The 18,712-nt window shown below is 42.1% G+C and overlaps 2 protein-coding genes and 1 long non-coding RNA gene across 11 annotated transcripts in view; 2 read left to right on the top strand and 1 right to left on the bottom strand.

Annotated features, from left to right (window-relative positions):
- The first annotated feature begins 453 nt into the window (after positions 1-453).
- SNRPD1 (small nuclear ribonucleoprotein D1 polypeptide) lies at positions 454-6,324 on the top strand. Its single transcript, XM_083468654.1, has 4 exons — positions 454-876; positions 3,585-3,661; positions 4,954-5,145; positions 5,882-6,324. The coding sequence occupies exons 1-4, from the start codon at positions 863-865 to the stop codon at positions 5,956-5,958; spliced, it is 360 nt and encodes a 119-aa protein (XP_083324780.1). The 5' UTR covers positions 454-862; the 3' UTR covers positions 5,959-6,324.
- The window catches only part of SLC6A20 (solute carrier family 6 member 20), a 30,278-nt gene continuing 17,235 nt past the window's right edge, over positions 5,670-18,712 (bottom strand). For 8 of the 9 annotated variants that reach the window (XM_083468222.1, XM_083468220.1, XM_083468217.1 and 5 more), the window contains 9 exons: positions 17,746-17,837; positions 15,376-15,603; positions 14,596-14,706; positions 12,809-13,050; positions 12,073-12,235; positions 9,942-10,146; positions 9,366-9,525; positions 8,961-9,126; positions 5,670-7,599 (listed from right to left, as the gene is read on the bottom strand). In XM_083468222.1, the coding sequence (XP_083324348.1) occupies positions 7,471-7,599; positions 8,961-9,126; positions 9,366-9,525; positions 9,942-10,146; positions 12,073-12,235; positions 12,809-13,050; positions 14,596-14,706; positions 15,376-15,603; positions 17,746-17,837 (1,496 nt within the window). In that variant the 3' untranslated portion in view covers positions 5,670-7,470. The remainder of the gene's footprint in view (positions 7,600-8,960; positions 9,127-9,365; positions 9,526-9,941; positions 10,147-12,072; positions 12,236-12,808; positions 13,051-14,595; positions 14,707-15,375; positions 15,604-17,745; positions 17,838-18,712) is intronic. The other variant, XM_083468223.1, reaches the window with a different exon arrangement.
- Positions 10,951-11,842, top strand: LOC310690361. Its single transcript, XR_014518056.1, has 2 exons — positions 10,951-11,587; positions 11,624-11,842. It is a non-coding gene; the product is annotated as an uncharacterized lncRNA (long non-coding RNA).

Here is an 18,712-nt window from a genome sequence, read left to right as displayed (position 1 = left end):
GCAGGAGGCCCCATTAGCTAAAGTGGTGCTTCAGGTTAAGAACAGTTTCAGGTTAAGAACGGATCTCCGGAACTCCGGATTAAGTACTTAACCCGAGGTACCACTGTACTACCAGTAATAATGATATATCATCTACAATGTTCATTAGAAATAATACTTTTTAAAGACTTTGTTTTATGTTGATGGCTGTTTGGAAATGCAGTTTGTTTTTAGTTAGTATTTTGATTGTGCGTGTGAGTTTAATTTGGACAGGTGGTTCGTTTGCTTTAACTCGTTTTGCTGTTCATTTATTAGCTGCCTTGTGTTTCTTTGGAAAATTTGGTGGTTTTTTAAAAAAATCAATAAGTCGAATCTGAAGATTGCTCAAGGTTCAGTACCAAGTTTATTCAAGTGATTGTTTGCTCCTTTATTTAATAACGCATCCGTCATGCGGGGGGACAAACCGGTGAGGTTCAAAACTTGCCCTAGTCGTGATGGCAGGCGGCTACTCTGACACCCTCTTCTTTTTCTTTAAATTCCTCCTCCGCGTCCTTTCCTTCCACTCGCGACGACTCCTCCGAGCCTGAAGGTGGCGCTCGCTCCCCGACAACCTTTCTTTCCCCTTCCCGCCCACGTGCTTTCCACTTCCGGGGCTTGGAACAGACAAGGGGCGGGGCTTCCGGCCATTCACAGCGCGCTCCTGAGGGAAACGCCACTCGGGGTTTCTCTTCGGCAGCGTCGGGAGCGGCCTAGTTTTTCGGCTGCCTGCCTTCGGCTGCTCCTCCGCCGCCGCGCTCGGTTCTCTTCCGTTCCCCCCTCTCCTTTTCGCCTTCGCCCCGGGGAAAGCTGCGGCCTCAGGTTCGCGCCCGACGCCTTCGCCGCCATGAAGCTCGTGAGGTAAAAGGGCGAGCGCGTGGCCGGGGAGGGAAGGGGCGGGAAAAAGACGTTGGGCAGACGCGGCTCGGGCCTGGGCGCGGCGTCGGAGCTCGCGCGGCCGGCGTCTCCTCCCAGGCGCCCTTGCGCCCCCCCCCCTCTGCTGCTGCTACGCCCCCCCCCCCCCGCAGCATCACCTCACGCAACGGCTCCGCCACTCTGCCTTTTTCCCGCCTCTGGCCTTTGTCATATAGCAGATGTGGACGGTGGGGTGTTGCTTGCTTTGGTTGTTTTTTAGGGGTGAGGTGCTTAGCCTCCAACACTAACCCGATAAACATAGGGATGTCCTATTCCTTTTTTAATTTTTTTTTTAGTTTTCAATTACAACAACCCAATAATAGCCTCATCATAACAATGCCAAATCATGATACAATTAATAATACCAATCACTGAGATGGCAAATTAAACAATTTAGGTGCCCCCCCCCACGTGCTGGAATTAACGGTTTGATTATTTTCTTTGTTTCTGCGTTCCAAAGTATTACAAATTTCAAATACGTTCCAGTTCAAATACCAATCTGGGACGTCCTATTCCGTAATAATAATAGTCATGGTAATATGGTCATACAGACACTTCAGGTCGCGTTTTTTCAGATTACGTACGCTCCAAAACCCGGAAGTACCGGAATGGGTTACTTCCAGGTTTTGTAGGTCGCGCATGTGCAGAAGTGCTAAATTGCGCTTTGTGCATGTGCAGAAGGACTGAATCGCAACCCGCGCTTGCGCAGACGCGCCGCTGCGGATTGCAAACATGCATCTTACATGGATCACGTTCGCAACCCGAGCATCCACTGTAATATTCTGACTTGCAGTTGCCCCAGCTGCTCTGGGAAGCTTCCATAAAAAAAAATAACACCTTGCCTATACAGGGATGTCTTCTGAAGGTTGTATAGCTACTTATTTCCTTGGCTTGGGGGATGCACAACTCCATGCCCTTCAATATTTATCCCATGAAAATAGGGACATTCTGTTCCATAATAATAAGAGAAATAATAATTTTATTATTTATATCCTGCCCATCTGACTGAGTTGCCCCAGCTGCTCTGGGCAGCTTCCAAAATGTGTGTGGGGTGGGAAACCATAATAAAACATTAGACATTTTAAAACTTCCCTAAACAAGGTTGTCCTCAAATGTATTCTAAAGGTTATTTAGTTACTTTTCTCCTTGTCTCGGGACAGGAGTCGCATAACTCCATAGCCTCTAACATTCCTCCGATCAAAATAGGGGCATCCTAAGGAAAACTGGGACATTCCGGGATCAAATCAGAAACCAGAATGGCTTCTGTAAATCCAGGACTGTTGCTGGAAAATAGGGGCAATTGGAGGGTCTGGAGGTGGGGTTGAAAGGTGGGATCCCTATCCCCAAATGAATAAATGATAATTTGCAGCGCTTCCTTCCCCCTTTGTAGTTTTAGGTTACGAACCTCCGTGAGACATATGGATGAAGGGCACTGTACAAATTTAGTAAATAATAATAATCGATGAGTTGCCTAATAGAAACTGTTCTCTGGGCAGCAGTAAAACGGCTAGCACTTTTGCAAAACTAAGCAGGATCCTGCATGGATCCTGCTTCACAGGGGGTTGGACTAGGTGACCCTCAGAGTCCCTTCCAATTCTGTGATTTTAGGATTCTCTGTTTAGTAAACTGGAAAGGAGGAGGAAGAAGAAAATTGTAAGTTAATCACATCCAGCCAGCAGTGGCACAAGAATAAAATTAGTTGTGGACAGGCACAAATCAATCTCCAGCAACTGATCTAGTTAGCATAACAAGAACCTGCTAATGATAAGCCAAAACTGGCCAGGTTGCTGTAGTTTTGCAGAGACTGTAATAAAATACTGCTGATAACAAAATAGGTATTTTTAAAGGCCTGGGAGAATAATAAATCCCTGCCTGGTGCTGATAGGAGCCGAAGTAAGCCTTTCCAGGGAGAATATTCTATAGGTGGGGGCACTGCAAAAAAGGCCATCCCGCTTGTAACTTGTCATCTAGGCTTCTTTATGAGGGGACCTTTGGAGAAAGGCCAGTTGATGGACTTGTGGGGGGTGGGCCAGGCTGTCCATAGGAGAGGGTGAGGACCATGGGAAAATTGCACTAGTTGCGGGGGTCTCCAGAGCACCTGCTTCTGCCCCTCCTCTTAATGGCACACCCCTCTTTACTTAAAATTGTTCTGTTGCAGCTTTCTCTCCAAGGAAGTGGTGAGTCCTTTTTCAGGGCAAGACATTCTGGATGAAGTGGTTCAGGGGAAGGACTCCTTGAGAGCAGGGGGGAGTGAGTGCCACTGCAGCCTCTGCATTACTAGTAGGAAAACAAAAGTAAACCGGGGACAGATGTGCAGTGCATTGCCCTGACCATTGAGGTACCATGGAGTCAGCACTGGATATGGGAGTTTAGATACTCTGTGCTCTCATAAACTTCCACAGCTGCCTCTCCTTTTTTAAACCATATCCACTTAACCAAACTTGCTGGACTGGAGAATCCCTAATTTCCACAGATAAGTCTCATTGGGACTAATATGAGGAGCTGCTTGCATGTTAAGTTATCCATTGGCTGGTGGGGTGGTCCAGAAATAATTGTGCATTTTTTAAACATAGCAGACAAAGGTCTCTATAATTTTAGCACTTAGTACCAGCGCATTGAGTTGGAAATGTTATTGTTTCATTTATGCATTGCAGGTTTCTAATGAAACTTAGTCATGAAACTGTAACCATAGAACTGAAGAACGGGACCCAAGTACATGGAACTATCACAGGTATGGGATTTGGGATATCTTGAATTTTAGATTCCTTTTGTGAAACATTAGGCAGTTCTAGTCTTTCATTTAAATGTTTGATTAGTCTTCCATCTTCTTCCCCAAAATCTGTGAATCAGGTTAGGTTAATGAAGGCTGCTACACTGAGTTTCATAGCACAGCAGAGGGGAGGTTTTTCCTTATTGAAATCCAGTGCATTGAAAATATATCACACTGGCTCTCAGAGCATGCATTTTTGCTCGGCTATAATGCTTGCATAGCTGGTGTTAAATAGAGCTAAGTGATTGGGGATGAGAGGTGGTTGTTTAATGACTTGTAACTTGCCTAGGTGGAATTTGTCTGTATATACTGACATCTTCATTTATATCATCACCAGAATAAGGGAGAGGGATAATGCTTTGAACTATGAGTGTATGTGTTAGTTATATCTAAGTACTGCTGCATTAGGCAGAGGTAATAGTGAATTACCTCTGCACTGACTGAATACTAAAAGGGTCCAGTGGTGTAGGCAATGCAGATAAAATGATTTAAATATAATAGTTTTTTATGAATTGTATTTTTCTTCTGGTTTTGAGTAGCAATTTTTATACAGCTGTGCTATGATGACTACACATGTAGGACATTCATTTTGCTTTCCCACTGTAAAGCACTTACCGTATTTTTCGCTCTATAAGACGCACATTTTCCCCTCCAAAAATTAAGGGGAAATGTGTTTGCATCTTATGGAGCAAATGCGGGCTCCTTGGCTTCAGCGATAGCAACGCGAAGCCTCCGAAGCGCAGTGGGGGCACTCCTGCCACGCTCCGGAGGCTTCGCGTTGCTTTCGCTGGAGCCTGGAGAGCGAGAGGGGTCTGTGCGCACTGACTCCTCTCACTCTCCAGGCTTCAAAGATAGCCGTCTGAAGCCTTCGGAGCACGGTGGGAGCTCCCGCTGCGCTCCGGAGGCTTCAGGTTCCTTTCGCTGAAGGGTAGGTGCCCCTTCAGCTAAGGCGCAGCGCCACTTCAGCTAAGCGGGAGGATAAATGGAAGGGGCTCTGTTTCTCCTGCCGCTTCAGTGAAGGGGCGCTGCGCAGAGAGGGGGAGAATTTTTTTTCTTGTTCTCCCCCTCTAAAACAAGGTGCGTCCTATGGTCGGGTGCGTCCTATAGAGCGAAAAATACGGTGATGTCTTTTAGATGGCATGGCAAATGTAGTACAGTACCTTATACTACTCTCCATTTAGAAACTCTGTAATTATTAATATAAGTCACTTTGAAAACAGTGTAGAGGAAGCTTCCTGTTCTTTATGTTTCAGGAGTGGATGTCAGTATGAATACACATCTTAAAGCTGTAAAGATGACTCTGAAGAACAGAGAACCTGTCCAGCTGGAGACGTTAAGTATTCGAGGCAACAATATTAGGTATTTCATTCTGCCAGATAGTTTGCCTCTGGATACCTTGCTGGTGGATGTTGAACCAAAAGTCAAATCCAAGAAAAGGGAAGCAGGTTAGTGATCTGATTTCAAACCACCAATAATGTATTTGCTGTCTATACATGAGCACTTCAGTTTGCCCTTAATTGCAATATGAATTCTCATGAGGGGCTTGGGGGGGTGGCAGTGGCTTGTTGTGCAGGAGGGAGCCAGGAAAGCCTTGTTAGACAAGCATATGACTGGATCTAACCCTGATCTTTTGTGGCACCAACAAATCCAGATGTTACCCGTTTCATATTGCCAGGTTTAAAATTATTTGGTAGGGAGGGATATGAAAATTTTCATGTTGAACAATAGAGTTGTTCATGTTACACTCAGAAGCCACCAGTTTCCTGTAGGCAAAATTCTTAATTCTGTTGCTCTTTAAACAGTGAAATCTACTGGACGAACTAATCTGTCCTGGAATCTATCCTTGTCCCCAAAAGGAGATGTGGAATTTACAGGCTTTATTCCTGCTTAACGTATTTATTTGGGCTTTGACAAAAACTGCAGCAGTAACCTGCCTACTTGTAATGGCGCTCACAACACGTAACACATCTTTTTGACTTCTTTAATGAATTGATTTGTTATCCAAAATGGGAAACAGAACAGTAGCTGTATACCATTTTGCAACCAAATTACTAAGATTACTTCAATAAAAAGTTAAAACAAAATGTTTAAATGATAGAAGTTTTGAGTCCAAAATCTGGCATGACCTTTATATACTGCGATTCCAAGTTTTTGAAGGAAGTTTTTTGTCTTTGTGTTCAGTTGCAGGGAGAGGACGTGGCAGAGGACGTGGGAGAGGCAGAGCACGTGGCAGGGGGAGAGGAGGTCCAAGACGATAATTTCTTTATAGCCACTAAAAATGTCGGGCAACTTGGGATACTTTTTGTACAGGTTTTGTTTCATTGTCCATTTTTAATAAACAAATGTGGGAAATGTTGTGTCAGTTAAGGTCAAGTTATATACTTCAATCTTACTGGAATTTTGATTATACATGCCTTTGTAACCTCTAGTACTGTTCAATCCAAACTTTAACTTCCTTAAATTGGTATATACTAAAATTTATTCAAAATTCCCATAAAGATATGGAATGTGCTCATTGTGGTGTAGTCCTTATTCCTGCCACATATTCTGTTATAACAAAAGACCTTGCATTTTTTGTGTTTTCAGTGTTGCTTGAAATTCCATACACCTTCAGTTTCAACTAATATTTGAGTATATTTCTTTTAAGTTTTTGCCTGGAAGAATGGATGTAGGCTGTTAAGTATTACATCAGCATTTACATACATTGGTGAATTTAATTGAAAGGAGTTTGGCATAGAAAGTGAAACTGCGTTACTAATGGAAAAACCTATAACTTCCAGGAACTTCTAAATTTCACACCAATAGCTTTTTGAATTCGAAGTACTTTTTCAGCCTTGCTGATAAATACATAGATGATCTATGCGTAACCTACAAGCATTTGTTAGAAGCCTCAGAACATCCACTTTCTTTTTAAAAAATGTTCAGCTTTTACTCTTTTAGAGATTAAAACTTTGTCAACACTTGATCATGGTTCAGGAAAGGAAATCCAGTAAAAAGAACACCTGACTTTTTAAATCTCTTGTGGCTTGTCTGGACTCATGTTTATTCTATGGTTGAAGGTAATGTTAAAAATATTGAATAATGTGGCACTATGTGCTACTGAGAACATTAATGCGCACATTACCTTGATATAACTAAAATGTCCAGTCTTGACTTCCCCAGCTCATGAAACAGCTCCAGCGTAGCTCTTCCTTACTTTTAACAGCCCAACCCCACTCTCCTTTAAGGCATCTCTAGAAAAGTGGAGAAATTCATTTGAGTGATACATCTTGGAAACTGCTCTTTACATTGCAAATAAACATTGCTAGCTGATTACTGAGCTTATATCGCTTCTAAAGAAGCCTTTAAGCACCTACTAAAATATAGATCCCATGAATAATACAAATAACATGGTCACACTGCATTATACATGGAAAAATTATTTGTGCACGTTGCAGCTTCCTTGCAGTGCAAGCCTTTCTTCCTGTACTTCAGATGGAGTAGGAATACACTTCTACTAAAGTGAAGATTGTTCAGAAGAAGGCAGAGTGAATTGACCAATATATACTGTGCACAGTCCAAGGTGTTTGTAAGCCACCGTGTTGCGTTCGTACCCCTCAGAGACAATCTTAAATCTTCCATCTGCTATAGGACAGTTCTCTTGACCATTCATTGGTAAGACAGTAGTAAAATTCTGCATGCTTGTTAATGGTTGCAGGTTATTGTTGTTGTAGTCTTCAAGGTGGTTTGCAAAGGTTGCAGCTGTTGATGACGTTCTCATAAGTCCAGAACTAAGGATTTGTTCTTTTCATTATAAAAGTTACTAATGCTCCCAGTGGTATGCACAAAGTGGAGGCTGCGACAAGCAGCCCAATAACTGCTAGGGCGCCACTTGGATAATCTTTTGTAACCAGCTGACCCTGCAAGAGAGAGAGGACCAGATGTAAAACAAAAGTCTATTAATGCAGATGTGTACTACTGTGCTAATTTAGAATTGGCGGGAGGCACTTTTTTCAGAGCACCCCTGCATTGCTTTCAAAGTGAGCACCTCATCTTTGATGCTTCCTAGCAGAAATACTTAAAACTGAAATTCAGACTGCTACAGGGCTATGTACCGCAAGGCCTTTCAGTGAGCAGAGGGCATGTAAAGTTTCATCTGACCACTGCATTTGAAAAAAACAACTTGATAATGACCACTGTTCTCTAAAATGCAACATGCCAACAGCTAATGCATCTGTATGATACATTTTGTATCAACAGCTGTGTTCTGATTTTTTAAAACTAAAACTTAAAAATTACATCTCTGTAGAGATGTTGCAACAAATTCAATATTAACTTCAAAACCTTGATTTGGTTCATATCTCATGACAAACCTAGTTTGTCTTAAACTATGGTTCGGTCCTGAACATGTCGTCTTGCCCATGCTGTGCAGGTCATATTTCGTCTTCTCTCCTTCCCCCTCCCAGAGACAGCTCAGACAACAAGTATGGCTTGTTATTTCTTCCTAACCAGTACTGACTTTTCATTGAAAGAAAGGAACCCTGATCCAGGTTTCGTTAACTTGACAAGCCATAGCATGGCTTGTTTGAATCACATGGGAGGAAGGGAAGTCAGGATCTTATGTTCATGATTAAGCCAATGACATGCAAACCAGCTCTGTCAAATTATAGCTTTGCTCGTTTTGTAAAACTTCAGATGGATATTTGAATTGTAATCATTGAACCTGAACATATGTATGCTGTGAATTGTTTCAGCAGTGGGGGAATCTTCAAGTTGTATTTTATTCTACATGCTAAGCTGCTTTGAAGCTTACTGGGCCTGTTTTTATCAATGCTCCTCAAAGTGGCTGTGGTGTAAGCCATTCCAGAAACCTGGCTGCTAATATATCTTTTCTGCAAGAGGACATGAAAACAGCTGCAGTATGGTCTAAAGATAGCTAGAACAGTGCTTTCTGTGGAAGATTGTGATTATTTAACTTGACAAGTATTCAGCATGTGTCTCATACTCATATTCTAGGTCTAATAGGGTGATTAAAACTTAACACGACTAAAGACTATTGAGACCTATTATAAAGGGTAGTTTTCTAACCTTGTTAATACCGTAAGAAACCATTTTGGAATTCTGATTATTTAACACTTGCCATGAAATTTATACCCTAAACATAGTTAAATGCAGCAGTTGGGTTTTTTTTAAGTCACCAATTATAAGTGCCTTCCTCCCACCTTCTACCTGTACTTCTAGCTACGAGTGGGTAAGAAAAAAATTGCAATGAGTAAAATACCTCTGTTGCGTCCCAGGCTTGGTATTGCAATGTCCCTGTTCTGATGTAGTCTGTGATGTAAAATATAAAGAGGCTTACAATCAACACAGGACTAACGAAAGCCCACATAATCTTCCAGTACCAACTTGGTTTATGTCCGCTCATCACAGAAAGGTCTTTAGAAAATCTGTCAAAGAAAGAAAAGCACACACTTAATTGGTTCATTTTTTTTAACGATACATTGTTTTGGATCGAAATTGTAACTGCCAAGGAAAACCAAGTTCTGTGGTGAAGATTGTTGAAATAATGTAGAAGGAATGTGGTTCTGGTGTGTGGAAAGTTTTGCACAGGTTTGAGATAACAGCTGCCGAGTCTACTGGATAAGTTATGGCAATAAAATGTGATAGGATGTTCCCAAGGTCTTACCTTCTGAGTCCATATACGTAACAGACAGCCATGGTTTCCACCAGTACTATAAGTAGCAAGGAGAGAGTAGCTGCATAGTCATTGAAGATATCAAACCAGTAGTTGCCAGCTTCCAGGGTGAATGCTAGGCCAACTAAAAAGTTGATGATGCATACACCTCCTGGGGAAAAAAGTAGTTTGAGTTTAGGCTGTAAATTAAATAAGGCATGGATTTGTGCTTTTGAGGTCAACCAATTTTAGGCTGACTTTACTGCATCACAGTAGTGGAAAGTCGCTTGTTCATAGGCCTAATTTTACATTGGGACCAAGTGGCCATTTCTACTACTGAGGCACATTTTGTCTTCAGATTCAAGCTGCTTACAGTATGAATTTTAGCATCTTTTGCTGCTTTTGAAGGGAATCTGATATACTGTACTCGGGCACTCCCAATCCCTTCTGAAAGCACAACGGGGAACAGTGCCAAAGGTAAAGCCATAGCTGCAAAGGAACATTGTTCTTTTGCAACTGCAGATTTACCTTTCCTTCACCTTGGCTGACTCCCTTGAAGTCCATTGGGTGCACTTGAGTGGTAATCACCTGATATCATCTCTCTAGGCACATGGGAGGTAATGAACTTGCTGTCAGTCAAAGGAGTAAGAATGGCTGCTGTGTTCCCCAGCATGCTGCCTATTCCCAACATCAGCAGCATGAAGAAATACAGCACTGAGTACAGCTGCGAGACTTCCATGTTCTTTATTGCTTCAGAATACACTATGAATGCCAGTCCGGTACCCTGAACAGCCTGTTGGAGAGAAAAAACAGAAAATAACCAGACTTGTGGAGAATGCATTGCCATGCAGAAAACAGAAAGGGAGCGCCATGCGTGCAATTCCTTGCTGTGTCAACCACTGCTTTCCATCATTCCCATCAATGGCTTGTACACAAGTTCATTGCAAATCAAGATTTTCAAAGCTCTGGCCATGCGGGTAATAGGTACAGGAGTAGACAGATGAGTATCACATTGAGAGAGGTCCAGCTATCCATCCTAGTCGGGGAGATTTTGTGTCATATCACCACACTTGTTTCAGTAGCTTCCAATTCACTTCCAGGCTTGTCATTCGCTCTGAAGCTCTAAATACAGAGCATCAGCTTGCCTCCATATGTGCAACTCTGACAACGACACATTCCAGTGCAAATTTGGTGGCAAGTAAGCCCCAACTGCAACCAGTCGAACCTAACTACTTAGGCATACAACACATACCTTGTTAACCATTGATTTCTATGGAACTGAGTTGCTACTAAGTGTTGGATGACTCCTATCCAGTCCTGTTACACGTGCAGCCCAATAGAAGAGAAGAAGAGTTTGGATTTGATATCCTGCTTTATCACTACCCTTGGGAGTCTCAAAGCGGCTAACATTCTCCTTTCCCTTCCTCCCCCACAACAAACACTCTGTGAGGTGAGTGGGGCTAAGAGACTTCAAAGAAGTGTGACTGGCCCAAGGTCACCCAGCAGCTGCATGTGGAAGAGCGGGGAATCGAACCCGGTTCCCCAGATTACGAGACTACCGCTCTTAACCACTACACCACACTGGCTCTCAATAATGGGAATCCCTTGCATTGTCATTCAACAGGCCTTTGGACATTATGACATGTAAGCAAAATAGCTGTGTAGGTTGTTGCTAAACAAATATGGCTTGGCACTTCTGCGGTCAGCACTCGCAATGGCAGCTGTAGGAACATTTGCTGCAGCTAGGTCCCAGGTTGCCATATGTGGAAGAATCTATAGGCAGATTTTTAAGCTATTGCTTCAACAGGCAGCAAAATTAAATGGCGCATGCCATACACAATTTTCACCAGAGGCTCACTGTGTGTGTGTGTGTGTGTGTGTGTAATATTTATGTCCAGCCTTTGTTTCACAGAATGAAAGAAGGCATACCTAGATTTCCTAGGTATTCATTTTTGTTACATTTGCATCTTTCCTTTCCTCCAAACGCCTCAAGGTGGCATGTATGTTCCACCTTGTGAAGTAGGCTACCCTGAGAAGTGACAGGTCACCCAATGAACATTTTGCCTAAGTGAGGATTTTAACTCCAGACTCCTGTCCAGACCTGGTGTGGCATTTGCCCGTTCGTTTGAAAATGTGTGTACAGAGGGGAGAGAGGGCTAAAATGTAGACCAATAGGAAAGCAAGAGACAGAGCCAACTTGTTTATAAAAGGGCTTAGCCGAGGTTTGGGTGTGGGTAGTTGGTTGGTTTTAGTGGGTTGGTTGGTTTTAGTGGGTTGGTTGGTTTTAGTGGGTTGGTTGGTTTGGAAAAGCAGTTGGCAGGCAGTTGGAAATAGAGAGACAGTTAGTGCAGTTGGTTCTTGTGTGAGGGGAGGTAGAAGTGATAGAGACAGGATAAAATAGGACTAAGAAGGTAAAGAGTAACAACGTTTGGAATGCAGTTAAAGTTTGTGTCTGCAATAAACTACACTCTTCTTTGTTAACTTGAGAACCTGACTGAGACTAAGTGATTTACCGGGGAGGATCTGGTTGGTGGCGGCAGATTAGTGGTGTACAGGTCAATAGTCTGTGAGACAACCGGGGGCTCCATACGAACGCCACACCTGGTTCCACACTAACCACTACACCATTCAAGCACTGACCACAAGGTTCTTTCATTGTGTCCCTCGGTTCTCAAAATATGTGCCGAGTCAAACTATTTTTTTAAAAGTTGCAGCTCACTGTGTCTAATTCTGCTTCCAAACTGCAGTTCTTAATCTGCGGCAACAGTTCTGCATATTCACTGGGGTGAGTGGATGCTAAGAAATTCTTCATGTCTTCAAGATTTTCCATTGTTAATGATCCCTCTTCCAGGTCGAAAAAATTTGTCAGCATCAATATCACCCTGCACAATAGAATGAAATACAATTATTTTAAATAAAGCAACAATATTTTGAACAACAGCAACACATTAATATTTTCAAATTGTAATTTCTGGAAGATGGGGGAAATAGCCTTTTTAAAAAAAGAATAAAAAGAGAGAGAGTGCATTTTAACACAAAATTTGAAGGAAATGTGATACTAGTTGAAACCAGATACTTCCTAAATTCATTTTAAATACATTGGGGCCAGATCTGAACTGAGACCAATAAATTGTAAAGCAATTATCAACTGAGTAGTGTCTAAACAGGCAATTGTTTCTGTTAGCACCATTATTATAACATTTACTAAATTGTAGCTGAAATCTTCTGCATGGGATCCTGAACTATCCGAGGGCTCTCCCATCACCCCCAGTCAGACAAAACTCAAAAATCATATGGGATGAACCCATTCAGAAAAAAGATTTCAGATGAATGCCAGTCATGTCTAGTAACAGTTAAAAAGAAAATCCTGGAGTAAAAAAACAAAAAACGTGTCGACTACAATGCATTTTCAGGTACAAAGAAAATAAGGTAATTGAATTAGACGCCACACTTACTTGCTCATGCACTTTTCATAGTTGAAAGTTGCCTTAAAGCCATAAATTGAGAAAGTCACAATACTGGCAAATATCGAGGTGGTGCTGTTTATCAATGAAACAATGATGGCGTGTCGTTCACAGTTGTTTTTTGGATCATTGTAGCTGGCAAATGCTATCAAGCTGCCAAAACCAAGTCCAAGGGAGAAAAAGATCTGAGTAGCTGCATTAATCCAGGTTTTGGGATTTGCTAGTTGCTCTAGCTGCAAGTCATAAACCAAGAAGATGAACTGTGTAGCATTTTTAGACTTTTATTCATCTTACTAACACGCCTGCAAGGTGGAACATAATGACACCCCATTATGACAACCATAATATGGTTGTGGAACGGAGAAAGATTCCATCCTATTCAGTTATATCCTGTTACTTTTATGTATTATGTGTTATGATCAGGCAACACCTCTGGTGAATCAGACTTCCATTTTCTCAGTGTTTCCAGCCAAGACACATAGCCGAGCAACCATTAACAAAATACGGAACACCGCATCTCAAAAGTCCAATTGAAAATGTTTGCTGCAAATGGGCCAAGGAAAATAAGTTGCTAAAATGTGTTTAACTCCGTCTGAAGTAAAAAGAGAACTATTACAGCCAATGTACAGAAGAAAATGGGGAAGGAATCTAATGAAATACAAGCTTACAATGCAACAAACTGAATGGGAATAGTTGCTTAAATTTGTCCCAGCAGCATTAATTGGTGCTAATCTTTCTCTCTCATTTTCGCACCTTTTCCTATTATTTCTATTTCATAAGCAAATTATAAAAAATACAGTGATGAAACAAACAATGCCATTTGAATTTGCTTTTAAGCAGAAAAGCAGAGATTGTTTGAGCGTAAAAAAGAGAAAGAAATCCAGTTCTTTAAATATAAGGCCTGTTGGTATGCTGGGTTCAAATGGGACTTCCTGCAAAGTAAGGTTAAGATTGCAGCCATAAGGCCAATATAATGAGGCTGGTCCCAGATATCTGAGCATGGTGGGCAGTAAACAGTCCAGATCTGTAAACTTTCCTGAGGACCCTTTTGCTTCTGCCATTACCAATCAATAATATTTAATGCAAATCAGTTGTCATAGAGCCAATGTTATGTTTTCCAGGTGATGTAGGACTTTAGCTCTCATCAGAGAGGTAGGACTGGAGCAGTTTTAGTCCCAAAACATCTGGAAGCCACCACATTGGATCTCCCTGCTGTATAATCTTTCGTAATTAATGTTACTCTGATTCTAATTTTCATGCCAACAACCTCTGACTTACACCAAGGAGTGGTTATGTGTCGTGCTACCAGCTGCATAAGATTCCCTGTGCACATTATCTTCCAAGAGAATTATATTTCAAAGTGTAACACAAAGTTAATCTCCAATGGATGTCAAATAGCTGATCTCATGTATCTGGAGTAACATAATTAATTATTATAATAACACAATACAATACAATATAGATAAAAGTGGAGTTGCCTGTATCTAGTGTTCCGTATAGATCAGGGTTTCTCCAAACTTGGGTCTCCAGCTGTTTTTGGACTACAATTCCCATCATCCGTGACCACTGGTCCTGCTAGCTTGGGATGATGGGCGCTGTAGTCCAAAAACAGCTGGAGACCCAAGTTTGAGAAACCCTGTTGTAGATCATATTCACATGTACACTGTTGTATTTGGGCTCTTTGTAGGCCTAAACTTCCATGGTGAAAATACACATTTGTGAAGAACCTGCCTCAGTTTGTATAAGCATTTGTCTATAGCCATTTAGGGCATAGGTACCTTGGGTGTAAACATGTAGGTCAGCCCATTCGCAGCTCCATGGAGAGTTAAACCTCTGATTAAGTATATGATGAGGACGACATAGGGCAGAGTAGCCGTCACATAAACAACCTGCAAATGAACAACGAAAGGCTTCATTTAGTAGAGCTGTGAGACACACTTAAGCTTTAGACTTTAGGGGTGCTCACGTTACATTTGACAAGTGCACAATCTGTGTATCCATGTACTGTACACAAATAGTTGCCCCGTATACTCATGCAGGTGGGATGTGGGTGGCGCTGTGGGTTAAACCACAGAGCCTAGGACTTGCCGATCAGAAGGTCGGTGGTTCGATTCCCCGCAACGGGGTAAGCTCCCGTTGCTCGGTCCCAGCTCCTGCCAACCTAGCAGTTCGAAAGCACATCAAAGTGCAGTTAGATAAATAGGTACCGCTCCGGCGGGAAGGTAAACAGCATTTCCATGCGCTGCTCTGGTTTGCCAGAAGCAGCTTAGTCATGCTGGCCACATGACCGGGAAGCTGTACGCCGGCTCCCTCAGCCAATAAAGCGAGATGAGTGCTGCAACCCCAGAGTTGGTCACGACTGGACCTAATGATCAGGGATCCCTTTACCTTTATACTCATGCAGAGTCATGTCTCACCAGTTGAAAAGCAATGTTTTTTCATCTGAGGGGAATTAAACCCCAAGCTAGTTTGAAAAGCTTTTTAGAGATGCTTCCCTTCCGTCACTTTTTACTCACTAAAGCTTATTTCTTCAAGAATAGCAGCAATAATCCTCTTACCTTGCCTGTGTGTTCTGTTCCTCTTAGAATACACAGGTAGACCACTAGCCAAGCCAGGACCAGACAGGCTGCCTGCTCCCACTGGATGTTCCCACTCTCCTCAATGGACGGAGAAATGTTGAGGGTTTTTCGGTACCAAAAATACTGCGTGGGTGTTGCCTTCTCGCACTCTTCCACGTAATCCGTGTGGTTAAGATTGAGTGGACAGTTTGCCCACGGCAAAGGATCCTTTGGATGTGAAGCAGACATTATTTTGCACATTGAATTTCCCAAGTACCATGGGTCAGATCGTGAAAAGGTCAGGTCACCGATGGGAAAGCCATGGCCCTCAAGGTGGTGCTGGACTAAAGTTCCCAGGCTGCATGGCCAGCAATCAGGGATTATGGGAACTGTAGTCCAACAACTTCTGAAGGGCAACAGTTTCCCTGTCTGTGGGTTAAGGTGGCATAAAACTGTGTGCAATGCTCCACAGCAATGTGAGGTTATTGTGGGGAGCGGAGCATTAAACCATAAATCTCTTTTTCATTGAGCAAACTTCCTGTAGTGCAGTTTTCCAATCTAATTATGAAAGACAGGATGAGCAACATGTTTTCTAATAGTGTTTAAACTATAACAAGAGTAAGATGCCATTTGATACTAGATCAACTTCTGATGGTGCAGGAAAATGTCAGTTTTTCAGGAAAAATAGCCTTCTTAATGAAATAGAAAGCAAACTAACCCGCAGCTAGTTCAATTAGACAGTGGTCTAATCAGCTCTTTGAAATCTTCAGCTCTTTCTGCTTCTTACATTCATACGAAACTACATCTTCCAAAAATAACCACCTCCTTTACTTTAAACTCTGGAGTTAAACTCTGTCACCCTTGTTATTTATATTAGTGATAAAACCACTCCTTCACAACATCAGAAAGGATGAAAACATAAGGGGGAGAAAGATTGGGGAGAAAGTCTATAAAGTTGGAGCATTTGCTGATAGTAACAACCCAAGACCTGAAGAAAAGTTTACCAGCTGCTGTAGATTTAATTAGAAAATATGGGGAAATAATGGGGCTGAAAATAAACGACCGAAAAAACTAAATTACTGACAAAAACCCTCACAATGGAAGAGAAAAAAGAACTTCAAGAAAAAATAAACTCTGGGGTCAAGCTGACTGGCAATGTATATATATAGTGTATTCCTATATAGTGGTACCTTGGTTTTAGAACAGCTTAGTTTATGAACAACTTGGAAATAGAATGCTGCAAACCCAGAAGTAGGTGTTCTGGTTTGTGAACTTTGGCTTGCATGCAGAACATGTTCCACTTCCTGTTGAGTGTGTTCCATTTTTGTAAATTGAGTCCCCCACTGCTAATCAGAGGCTTCCTGTTGAGTCTGTCGGCTGTGAAGTCCCCTAGCACCTACACAAGGTGTGAGGTGATATTTGGAGCTTTTGTTTTTGCTTTTTTCATTTTTGTTTGTGTGGCTTTTTTGACTGACTTGTTCTTCGTTTTATGGGACTGAATTGTGACTGTGACTTGTGACTTCGTTTTTGTGACTTGTTTTTGTGTCTGTGTGGAACCCAGTTCAGCTACTGATTAATTAATTGTGTGACTGCACGTAAGGAAAAAAAAAAGAATTTTAATTTTTATCATCTACAATACTGTCTTATTTATTTTATGGTACAGTCCATTGAATATTGCTTTCATTTTATGGATCAATGGTTTTGTTAGATAGTAAAATTCATGTTAAATTGCTGTTTTAGGGTTTGTTCTTAAAAATCCGGAATGGATTAATCCATTTTGCTTACTTTCTATGGGAAAGCATGCCTTGGTTTTAGAACGCTTTGGTTTTGGAATAGGCTTCCGGAAAGGATTAAGTCTGGGAACCAAGGTACCATTGTATTATTGCTATGCATTTCTGGTACACAGAGCAAATTGTAAAAGTATAACATCAACTCAGATGTCATCTAGGTGTCAATAGATTCCTGCAGAGGCACCAATGTCAAAAGCGAATCGACTGCTGGCTTGGACACTGCAGTTGTACATTATTGTACAATGAAATTTCCAAGTTCAGTGACCCTGCGCAACTAGGCTGCCTCAGGAACATCATAACACGTACTCCTTATCATACGAGCAAAATCCAATGTGTGATTCCGGGATAAATAATCTGAGAACACTTTAATTCCATTATTGCCCCCAATTAGAAAGGAAGAAGATGCACCGATATTCTGCCCTGCTGATCATAAAACGGGTTTCGTTTTCAGTCAGCATTTTACTAGAGAAGGCTTCTGCTATGACAGCTGCCAGACAGATTGGCTGAATTTTCGCAATCCTGGAGGGGAAGGAAACCATTGTGTGTGGCACTCTACTGCTGAAAGAATTTTCTTACCCACCTGAAATGAATGGAAGAGGTACCAGAATGCCCAGGCATTTATAACGTTGTAGTACATAGAGAGGAAAAATGAAACGATGACACTGGCAATTCCTAAAAATAAAAGGAAAACAAGAGAGCTATGGAAATGGGCATCAGTTTTGCATCTATATCTTCCCCCATCAGAACCAACTAATTAACTAACTTAAAGAAGGTCCACACATATCACACTATGTCCTCACATAACCACGTCTAGGTTTAATTTTTACTCTCCAACATTTATCTGATGAAAATAGGGACATCCTATTCTATATCAGGAAGAATGCTCAGGAACATAGGTAAAGGTAAAGGGACCCCTGACCATTAGGTCCAGTCGTGGCAGACTCTGGGGTTGTGGCGCTCATCTTGCTGTACTGGCCGAGGGAGCCGGCGTACAGCTTCTGGGTCATGTGGCCAGCATGACGAAGCCACTTCTGGCGAACCAGAGCAGCACACGGAAATGCCGTTTACCTCCCCGCCAGAGTGGTACCTATTTATCTACTTGCACTTGACGTGCTTTTGAACTGCTAGGTTGGCAGGAGCAGGGACCGAGCAATGTGAGCTCACCCCGTTGCGGGGATTTGAACCGCTGACCTTCTGATCGGCAAGTCCTAGGCTCTGTGGTTTAACCCACACCGCCACCCGTGTCCTGCTCAGGAACATAGCAGAGTTTAAATCCTATTGAACTCAGTGGGACTTAGTTCTGAGTAAAAATTCTTAGAATTGCAGTGTGAGGCTGCACAGCCTTGACCCAGTTACCTGGGAGTAAGCTCCATTTAATACAGTGGGACTAACTTCTCAGTAGACTGTGTCAGGCTCCATTTACAATAAAGGAATAAACACTCCACGCACATTTCCTAAGAAATGGCTGACTGCTAAAGCATTGCACTTAAAGAATTTTAAGAGGATTGGTGACGTTTTCCTTCAAAATTATAGGGAGAGCTTCGTAT

The sequence above is a fragment of the Podarcis liolepis genome (genome assembly GCF_965112155.1).
Source record: "Podarcis liolepis genome assembly, chromosome: 12".
Lineage (NCBI taxonomy): Eukaryota > Metazoa > Chordata > Lepidosauria > Squamata > Lacertidae > Podarcis > Podarcis liolepis.
Note: the sequence above shows the minus strand (reverse complement) of the source record. Positions and strands in the feature narration are given on the sequence as shown.

Excerpts from the sequence above, each read along its gene's own strand:
- SNRPD1 (XM_083468654.1), top strand. Across the intron at positions 3,662-4,953 it reads AGTACATGGAACTATCACAG|GAGTGGATGTCAGTATGAAT; the intron begins GTATGGGATTTG and ends TTTATGTTTCAG. Across the intron at positions 5,146-5,881 it reads ATCCAAGAAAAGGGAAGCAG|TTGCAGGGAGAGGACGTGGC; the intron begins GTTAGTGATCTG and ends CTTTGTGTTCAG.